Below are 10,356 nucleotides of genomic sequence, written 5' to 3' on the forward strand. Positions count from 1 at the left end.
ATATATTTCAGGAACTCAGCAATTCAAAGTTATTTACCTAAAAATTATTGAGGCTACAGGAATACCTCGCTGGAAATAGTCTTCGCCTGAGACTTATATAAATATATTTTAGGAATGTTCCACTGTAGCACAGTGTGAGATGGCCGTTTTTTGGAGTCAACATAGCTGCTGGAAGGGGCGACCGCCGGCTGTCTTTTTAATTGCAGTGCCACGACCTCGGGGGCTGCAAAAATATCTTGGAATTTCAAGTACATGTGTGTGGCTGTGCCGGGCCGCTTGTACTTGAAGATCAAGCAGACAGACGACACCAGGCAGATGGGCCTCCTCGGGAGTCGGGAGTCGGTAGCCGGGATTCCTGGAACGGGGTGCCCAATTCGAAAATAGACGAGATATGGGCATGGTGTACTGTATACATGATGCATAAATGCACTTTTTATTGAATATTTTATACATTTAAATGCTTCAGCATCGTCGCTGTATGCTTAGACAAAAAATAATTAAGTGGATTGCTTGCACTTAACATTTCGCTGGTGAGTGGTAAGTCATTTTTTCTGTTCTGCGACCCTCGGCGTACAATACATTTACAAAAATACTCGCACAATTACATTCAATTCAGCTCATTTCTATTTGAATACTTTCAGTCAATTTTGTGGCTGCAGTTAAAGATTTCGTTGTTCTTAGTGGTCTGCTAGTTGTTAATTGGAATACTGCACATTAAACGGTCCTCAAATCTCTTAGCTATAATATAGGCCTAGTATATTAAGCAGAAAGCCCATCATCACGTTTTCTTTCTGTTAAAAATCCAGTCTATACACTTACAATTAGCGGTTGAATACTTTATTAAGTACACGGTTTAGCACATTTCGTTCCTCGATCGGTGTATATGATATATGTAAAGTATATAAATATAGATCATTAAGGCACATTTAGGGACACTATGCTTTTGATTGGACCTGCTCTCTCATTGTCTTTTTGTCGTTGGTCTTGCTTGGAATGCTTAAAACTTGTCTAAGTTTGTCTACGATAAAATACGAATACGTTACGTCTGCCTAAATTTCCATAGCTACCGATTATAAATAAGAACATTTAGCTTATACGCGGAGTAGGTATTACTGTTAAACAATAATTACAACTGGGTTGTAATAACGGATTTTCGAATGATGGCCGGCTCGCGTCCCTTGGGGGCAGATACCACCTCCGAAGAAACCAACCAGGGCGATACCATGTCATTGCTGTTGCTGCTGGACGGAAACGGAATGCGGCTGCTGTCCGGATAATTGCTCGGGGTTTTCTGTGCCAAAGATCAAAAGGAGTGTTAAAACGGCCGGTCAAATGGGTCAATGGACTTAAAATGGTTAGTGGAGTGCAGATTGACATGAAAACGAAAATGGCGAGACAGACAACTGCGACAAGCCGCAGTTCATATACCCTTGCAGATGATAATGGGTTTGTAGGGTTTATTATTATGTATATGATTTGGCTAAGCAAAAAGTAAAAAAGTGGTTCCAAATGGGTTCAAATGATTGAAAAACCGAAGTCTGGAAAGCTCATATTACCAAAATATTTAAGCTTATAGATCAGATGACAAAGAATTAACAAATTTGTTTAAAGTTAAAACTTAAAAAATACTTGTTATACCTTCTGCAAGAGTATAGCAAAACGTTAGTTAATAGTTGAGGCCAGTTTAAAGACAGACAGTAAAAGCGTAGACATAAGCTCGGAGGTGCTCAAACCTTTTCACTCGGCGGCGCATCGACTTCGCTGTGGTTTTGATTCAGATTTAGATTCTGATTCATCTGCTGGTTGGTTTTCTGCGATTCCAGGCGCTCCTGTTCACTGAGCGTGGAGAAGAGCAAGGTGCCGGCACTGGGCGTCGAGCTGCCCGCCGGTTTGGCAGCAGTTTCGCTTGTGATACTGCCGCTGGCATTGTTGTTTATGATGTTGTTAATGAATATTTCATTAATGAGTATTTCGGCGGCCGAGGCGTTGCTCAAAGCGGGAGCCACTGACTCCGAGGCGGTCGTGCTAACGGTGGCGGTGGGGCTGCTGGGCGTGCTGATAGTGGTCACACTGGTAAGGGTGGTATTGCACCCGCTTCCGGTATTATTCAGATTCGTCGGCAGCGACGACGGAGGAGTGAGTGGTGCACTGAATCCCGACACAAAGGTGGCATTACTATAGGGTGCAATTCCATTGGTGGTGGTGGTGGTAGTCGTGCTCGAGGTGCTGGAACTGCTGCTACTACCCGTCGACGGCTTCTGTTCCGGTATGCTGAGCGTCAGCTTATCGCCTCCCTATTTTTGTGGTTTAGCAAGCATACATATACAAGCACACGGAAACAACACACGCAGTACCACGGATAAACATTAAGTGCGGACAACGAATGGAAATAAGAACGTATAAACAGAAGGCATGAAACGAGTGCAATGCAGTGGGCTTAAACTGGTTCGCTGGCCAACAACTTACCACTGATATGTAGGTGGCGTTCAGGGAATCCGGTCCATCGCTGTGTGCATGGTTGTTGCTGCTGGTGCTGCTGTTGCTGCAGTTCGTGTTGCTCGTGTGCATGTTGCTGCTATGGGCGGCCGGTACGAACATCTGATTGGTAAGCTTGGCGTTGCCTCCGGCACCCAGCTCCTCCTCAACGCGAGCTGCAGGATTTGTTAATTAATATTACATTAGCATTATGCTACAGAGAAAGTGCTTGCTAATTTGTAATCAAAAAAGTTAGTAAACTCACCCTTTAGGATATTGCACTTGATGTTGCCAGGCGGCAGAGCCGTGGTGCTCACATTGGCCAGCTTTACTTGGTTGTTGGGCTTCTCGTTGGCGTTCGAGAGGCGCTTCAGTGTCTCCGTGTTGTGGTCCATGTCGAAGGTCTTGTTGATGGTCACCCTGTTAAAATATCACACTGTCGTTAGTATATTTCAATATCTAAACATGGGTTACGCTACCTGATACTGTTAGCATCATTAATGGCTTCGTTTGCTAGCACTGATGGGGATGGATCTTTGACAATGGACTTAAGCAATGAGTCTAGCTCTCTATCTTTATCCGACAAGCCGCTCTTAACACTGCACAATGATAGACACAACACAGAAAGACAGGTGAAAAACAAACACAGAAACAGGCAAATTAGTATATCGGGAAGTGAAAGCAATAAATATATCAAGGTAAAATGATAGTCTAGATATACAAAAGGTTTACCTGAGCTGGCCGGAGCTAATGGAGGCCTTGCCAAAGCTGCCGTGATGGGAGCTCGTTGCATTTCTAAACGGATTGGTTTCATCGAAGTTCTTCGTGGCGTTTGGTGAGTATGGTGGTGTGTAGTCTGGATCCAATCTTGAAAAGATGAGTCACAATTAAAGCGGGAACGGAAAGGTAATTCCAGATTAATTACTTACTTAACTGTCAGCCCTGCCGCCTTGCCAATAGATCCTATCTTGCTGTACGCCGGATCCTCGTTGCTGAAGTTCGACTTGAGGGAGTTGCGGCCCAGCGAGGCGAAGTTGGCTGCTGCCTGGGAGGAGGAGCTGATGGAACCGCTGCAGGCCGCATCCGGTTCAATAATGGCCGAGTTTTGAATGACAGTAAGCACCGAAGGCGAAGGTGTGACAGTGATGAACTGATCCGTGGAAATGAGCGAGTCGAAGGCATCGTTATTGTTATCGTTGCTGGGAGTTGGAGTCGACACTTGGGAAGATATTAAGGGAGTAGCTGGTGCAGGCGATTGGGTTGCAGCTGCGGCAGCCGCAGCGGCAGCAGCTCGAGCATTGACCGAGGCCACAGCCGACACCGCCGCCTCCTGGGAAGCCTTTTGTCGTTCGCGCAACAGGTGCGACTGCCGGCTGGCAAATCGCTGCGATGGTCGTCTCTCAAATTGCACCGTTCTCCTCGCTCGACTCTGCTGCGTGGTCTGGAACTCGGTGCGACCGGAATACCGGAAGCGGGAGCCCATACGGAAGAAATTTTGACGGGCTGAGGGACCTTTAACCGGCGCCCTGAGCCGGAAGAAAGTGTGGTGCTCGACGGCGCACTTCCACAGGTGCTTGCACGCCTTCTCGTTGTATAGTCGGAAGACAAAGGTGTGCTCCTGCTCTCTTCCCTCGTCGTCATCCTCGATCACAATAAGAGTCAGTTTCTTTTTCTTGAAATCCAGCTTGCTGATCTTGGGCCAGAAAAACAGTCCGATTTTCTGATCTCGTTCGAAGACGAGTATGCCGGTGGGCGTAAGACCTAGGTGGTATTCGCAGCCATCCTTTCCGAGCACCGTGTGCATGTCAACGCCGTACATGTCCAGCCACTTGGCCTTGTTCAGGAATGCCGTTTCAGCTTGAGCAGGCGTGAGACCCCGACACGTCTTGTATTCGTCTAGTATGGCTATCTCCAGGTCCTCCGTTTGCTCGGGCACAAAACGGAACTCCGAGACGGTGGCGGCGGAGTGCTCCTGGTTGTCGAAGTCGCCCAGCTCAGCTGTGAGTAAAAAAACAATTAGTACAAAGAAAGAAATTTGTGCAATAGCGATAAAATAATACAATTATTTTTCAAGATGATTGAATCCGTTAAATTAAATCAATGTGAAACGAATGAAACTAAGAAAAAACACCTACACTGTAATGCCAAAGCGCAGAGTTCGGTGGCCTTGTCATCCGGACAGTCGAGTCGCCCCTCGAGCAGATCTTGTTTCAGTTGCAAGAAGAACAGGTAGCGGGTCAGCTCTTCGCGCAGTGTATTGGGTTCCGAAGAGTAAAACTTCACCTTCAGCCGGAACGTGTAGGGCGGCCCAACTGCGGGAAAAGGTAAAATAATTAGTATTGTTTAGCCCACGTAATTGGATTCACACATTAACTCACTTTTGACCTGCTTCTTGATGGGCTTGGTGGGATCTAGCCAGTGCTTGACATGATTGGCATCCATGAACTGCAGCCCAAAGTAATCCTTCTCGATGATGTCCAGTGCGTAGAATACCTGCTCGTACAAAAAGCTGCCCAATGCCTTTTTCTGCAACAGCAAACAGCAAAGTGGAAAAAAATTAATGCTTCCGACGGGGGGCAGGTGTAAATCAATGCGACCCTGAACTAATCACGTCCGCTTAGCGGGTTAAATTATGTGCTGATCAGCAGCAAATTGCTTATTTTTATCACACGGACTGAGGCAATGCAAGCTTACGGAGTGTCTTCGTTAGGGTGGGCCAATAAATAAAATTGTGGAAACGTTTTCTGCTCAGTTTATATTCACTTTGGGCAATGATACACAATTGTTTTGGGCTTACAGTGTATTTCTTGGACAATGAATTCTCTATTTTAAGGCAATATTATAAGGAATATTATCCTACTGAAGATAATGTTTTTAAATTCATATTTAAAGCTCTATAACACTTACTACATATTTGTAATTTTTAAAAGATTTGGTATATTTTATATATATGTACATACATAGGTAGCTAAAAGTAGTAGCTCAATTATTACATTAATATTTTTCAATTACGCAAAACTGAAGCACCCTATTAACCAATTTGGCTCTTTATCTCTACCTTGACGGTATTCTCTTATAAGATTCAATCGCATGTTTGTTTGCCTTCCGAAAATTACTGCCAACGGCAGCAGTTTAAAGGGTGAAAGCCAAAAAATCGAAAATGGGCCAAATGTAATTCGATGTGGCTTGTGGCTCTCCTGTACTCACCGATAATTCGATGGAAAGGTCAGTGTTGTCCAGCAGAATGACGCGGCAGTCGATTTTGTTCTTGTTGACCACGATGCGTTGGGGCTTTATTTGCGAGCTGCCGCCGGAGGCGATGGCACCGCCACCCCCAGCCACGCCCACCGCGGAACTAGTTGCACCGCCGCCACCGCCGCCCCCTCTGGAATTATCCACATAGTTGTTGCGCACCTTGCGACGGCTTAGAAAACGGAGCATTTTTCTGGATTTTGTTGTTTGGTTTTAAACGTGTCTATATATGTGTGTATTATATAGTGCGGGCGCTTTTGTTGTTGTTGCTGTATTCTGTGTTTTTTTTATGGAATTGTTGCCAAGGCAGCCGAATGCACCGATAATTCACCTGTGTGCTCACCTCGGCTGGGGAAAAAAGGCAGCGCAGACATCAAAAACCCCTCACACGCACACACGCGCAGCCAACTTGTTCTGGCCAACACACACGTACACTGACTAACTAACACACTTGCACAAGCGATAGACGCCCCCGTTTTACTTAAGTTTTCCTTTTAGTTTTTTCGTTTTTTGTTTTTTTTTTCACCTTTGGTGAGCGGGGCGCTGAGCTGGAGTTGCTGGCCAAAGTGGGCGCTCCTTTCGGGCGGTTTCTTTTCTACGGGTTTTGGCTCGTCGCACCCCCTCCCCCGCGACAAAATCACTGTTAGCCTGGTTTTTGGTTGGCGAAAAAGAGGAGAGAAAAAACAGGCCAGCCAAACACGTTAGTTCCCGCTTCGCAGGGCGACTTTCCGGGTTTTCAATCGCTTGTATTCACACTTTATTTTGCTAGCGGTGCTGCATCGTCCGTTCTCTGTGTTATTTTGTTATTATTTCGGGCTATTTAAGTGCACTTTCGGATATTTTATTTGGTAGAATGTAAGAATGGCCGCAGTAGTTGTTGATTTTATGTTAGCAGTGTGACCAGATATGGCTGAAACACATACACCTAGTAAGCCAGGAAGTGGGATTTGTCGCTTTTCGGTATTTCGCTATGACCGCGATATATAAAGGGTGAAGAACTACGCTATTCGTTGAGCTAGGACACGAACCACCCTCTTGGCTAGAAAATAGCTAATTCGCCAATTTCAAATTTAGTCCGTTACACTCTTTGCAAACCTCCATGAAGACATTTTAAACTTGGGATAAATGTAGTATTAGATGGAACAAAAAAGCTTACAAAAGCAGATAATGAAAAAAAGACAAATGAATTTAATGGTAGACTTTGACAAATTTTCTTATAGTTGTGTCGGAAATTCTAAACATTATTTTGAATTACAAACTTATCCAAAGTCAATTCAAGTGTTTTGCTACAGTTCGATTCTTTCACTTCAAAAATGTTCAGCCATTTATTATTAAGCTAATGCACATGGGAAAATAAAAAACATATTTTTCCCCTGCACAGATATAAATCTAACCCTTGAAAAACTGTGCAATAAGTATTTCTAAATGATGTAGACAAAAGAAAAACAATCCAGCCATATTTTGTATCAAAAGGGAAGCTAAAGATTTAATCATAAACATTTGACTTTCGCCGGTGAACAAGGACCGCACAAAACTTGTTGGCATTTGCGGTCGCGCAATTCTTTAAGTTTAGTACAAGCAACTAAACTGGAAAGAAGTGCACAATAACTGTAAAATAGGAAACACAAGTGGGTTCCGTAGTTGCAGTCGGCATTTGCAAAATCCTTTTTATGGGCAATTTATTCCTTTATTTGTTAGTGGATTTAAGGCCGTTACAGTGTCCACTCCCGCACATCCCAACTTCCCTAACTTCCCCAACTTCCGCACCCATTTTCCTCCGATTTACCCTCGATTTTCCTCGACGCCCCATTGGTAGTCGTATTTCGAGTTTAAAGGTAAATGGGAGATTTATCGCCGGCGATTTCCGGTCTACATATATGTGGGTGTGAGTGTGTGTGTAAAGTGGGGTGGGGGTGGGGGTGTTTTAACATCTTGGCTGCAGGCCCTGTTTATATCGTGGTTTTAGTGGGCCCTCGAGAGGTTCGGATTTTGGGCCGAGGGCTTTACAGCATTTTGTGCAAAGTTGAAGCCATTGGGCGCCAATTGCATGATTCATTTTCGCTTATTGGCCATTAATTCTCGATTCGCCCGATTGAGGCCGATACATGTTTGTACATATAAGCGCATTTACATTTTTATCGAACGCATTAGATATCCATAAAGGTTGTAATTACACAATTGGCCGTTATAACAAGGCGGATGATTAATTACTGACTAATACCTGAAACCCGATATGTGGTATGGTGTGTGCATCGATGGAATTGGAGTCGCCCAGCAGCCCCATATCGCCCATCCATCCATCCATCTATTTAATAACTAGACAGGCGACGATGCAGGTCTTTAGCCATGGCCAATGTCTTAGGTGCCAGCTGCGGCAACTTGAGCAGCCAGTTCCGTAATTATGACAGGCGGCCAAAGGCCCCGAACCCCCAGTTTCAGTTCTCAGCTCTCAGTTCTCAGTTCTGAGTTCTTGGTTTCCAGATCCCAGATCCCATATGCCAGATCCCCAGTTTCAGGTCCCGTCTCGATTTTCCCGGCCGCAGGGGTGTGGCAACAATTAACAAATGGCTTGCGTTGCCATTGCCATTGACCAAAATAGACATGTTTGCAAAGGGTTACATACATACACAATCGTAGGCAAAACGCACAATGCACTTGAACAAATATTTTTGAAAGTAGCAATACATAAGGACACACTCTAGGTACTTTAATCATTAATAAGGATAATAGTAATCCTAGTTTGTCTGTTATTTTCCTTTTATACGAAATCACTGATCGAATTTATATTCTTTCTCAAATATGATACAATACTTTATGGGAACCACAATCAAGAGAAGTTAGAATATTTAGACCAATATTACCAATATACACAAATGGATCATGAATGATAAAAGTGTAAATTATGTGTCATTGTATAAATGATCTTTTATATGCTCTTAATTTCATTACAGTTGATGCATAAATTGCGTTCAACTGCAGTGTCCTCAGCAGTTGTTCCCATTAGCCATTTGGTTCAATAAATTCAGTAAGGTGTAGCTCGTATTTAGGCCTCTTATTTCTTCCTGTACCAAATGTGGCCTTTTGTATTGCCTTAACGATAATGGCAAGTCGTGGGTATGTAATACGAGGTGGGCAAATATTTGCGTCCGTTTGAGTGAGTGCGTGGTGCGGTGGTGCGGTGGTGCTGAGGGGTGCGAGTGGTGCGAGTGGCGCGATGAGGTGGTGCAGTGAGCAACAAAGGCAGAGGCAAAGGTAAACTATTATATTTATATGGTCGTCTGCGGATGTGGATGCTGCTACTCGTACAGCCCAACGCCCAACTGTCTGCGCACTTATCTGCAGCTGAGTGGAAAATAAATTCCTTTTAATTAAAACCGCAGCACAGCTCGTGATTTAAACGGCTCACGGCTCACGGCTCAGCCAGAATCAGCGGAAAAACGCTGAATCCGAATCCGAATCCCAATCCCAATCTGAATCAGAAGCGCTGTGCAAATTTATTGGCTTCCATCCATAAATCAGCGGATGACCGACCAAGAGGTGAATTCGATTTAATTAAATAGAAAAATGTTTTGTTGTTTACTCGCCTGATGGGCGAGCGCTAACAAACTGCGAAGCTGCGAAGCTGAGGAACCCTTGCCCATCGAATGACTGGGAATTCCAAGTTTCCAGTAATTGGCTACTTAAGGTCCTTCGATTGGGGACAAGGACACCAGGACACCAGGACACCGGGACATCGGGACACCAGGACAAGCAGCCAGTCTGGGGACGAGTGCAATAAAAAACATCCTCGTGTTGTAAAATTTTATGTGTGATTGTGTGTCGCTTTACGATATCCTCCTGGCATCCAGCCCGCTCCTTCTCCTCCTCCTCCTCCAACTCCCCCTCCTCCTGCTCCTGCTCCTCTCAAGTTCCGCCCATGACCAGGACTCGTTACTGTCCGGAGACAGATACGCCGGACTCGGAGTGGGCGGCCGAAGCGGGGCGTGGTCGGTGGCCAAATAGGTGGCTTCGATGGGTGAGTCTGTGAATCGGTGAATGGGTGGACGAGTGGGTGGCGACATTTGTTGTCTCAGCGAATTTCGAGCGGCAGAACGATGCGATTGCCGTTACCTGCTCACCTACGCCCTGGGGGAATATTTCACGGCTATTTGGCAAGTCAACAGCTTGTTTTATTTTGGCATGTAATTTTCGATGAGTATTTTTATGACTGAAAGGCGACAAAAGCCAAAATCAATTGGAAATCAATGTTGCAGTAGTTTTCGCTGCTTTCGTTTTCACTCGCAGCTTACAGGCGTAATTACTGGAAATCATATCAGTGGAAATTTTCATTACATAATTGGAAAACAAAATACAGAGAAAAACCCTCAAATAGCAGCAAATAAGGCTTAAAGCACAAAAAAAAAAATATTTTAATTAATAAATAAAAATATATTAATCAATGATTTAAGTATGTGAATAACCTTTAGCTCTATATGTATGTATATTAGTTCTAATGAATATTTCGATTTTATCGATTTTCCCAATATACTTACAGAAATGTTTCAAAATAAATATTAGATATCCCAAAATAATTTAATCAACTATTTTTATGAAAGAGTTAAATTAAAATTAACTGCAATTTTTATGACA

The 10,356-nt window shown here is 44.1% G+C and overlaps 1 protein-coding gene across 3 annotated transcripts; it reads right to left on the reverse strand.

Moving 5' to 3' along the window:
• Positions 1–403: 403 nt before the first annotated feature.
• Positions 404–6,638, reverse strand: LOC120451972 (band 4.1-like protein 5). Of its 3 annotated transcripts, XM_039635998.2 has the most exons (10): positions 5,683–6,638; positions 4,854–5,001; positions 4,611–4,787; positions 3,405–4,473; positions 3,208–3,342; positions 2,955–3,074; positions 2,741–2,895; positions 2,467–2,651; positions 1,734–2,294; positions 404–1,291 (listed from the first exon to the last, which is right to left on the reverse strand). In XM_039635998.2, exons 1-10 carry the CDS (start codon positions 5,914–5,916, stop codon positions 1,127–1,129), a joined length of 2,949 nt encoding a protein of 982 aa, XP_039491932.1. In that variant the 5' UTR covers positions 5,917–6,638; the 3' UTR covers positions 404–1,126. The 3 variants fall into 3 exon arrangements, with proteins under 3 accessions (XP_039491932.1, XP_039491933.1, XP_039491934.1); XM_039635999.2 differs by lacking the exon at positions 2,955–3,074; XM_039636000.2 differs by lacking the exon at positions 1,734–2,294 and having other exon boundaries at positions 5,683–6,637.
• Positions 6,639–10,356: the final 3,718 nt, after the last annotated feature.

This window comes from Drosophila santomea, chromosome 3R (assembly GCF_016746245.2).
Source record: "Drosophila santomea strain STO CAGO 1482 chromosome 3R, Prin_Dsan_1.1, whole genome shotgun sequence".
Lineage (NCBI taxonomy): Eukaryota > Metazoa > Arthropoda > Insecta > Diptera > Drosophilidae > Drosophila > Drosophila santomea.

Coding starts and splice junctions, on each gene's coding strand:
- LOC120451972 (XM_039635998.2), bottom strand. CDS start 5,916: ATGCTCCGTTTTCTAAGCCGTCGCAAGGTGCGCAACAACTATGTGGAT. Junction 3,343..3,404: donor GCGGCAGGGCTGACAGTTAA/GTAAGTAATTAA, acceptor CATCTTTTCAAG/ATTGGATCCAGACTACACAC. Junction 3,075..3,207: donor ATTAGCTCCGGCCAGCTCAG/GTAAACCTTTTG, acceptor ATCATTGTGCAG/TGTTAAGAGCGGCTTGTCGG.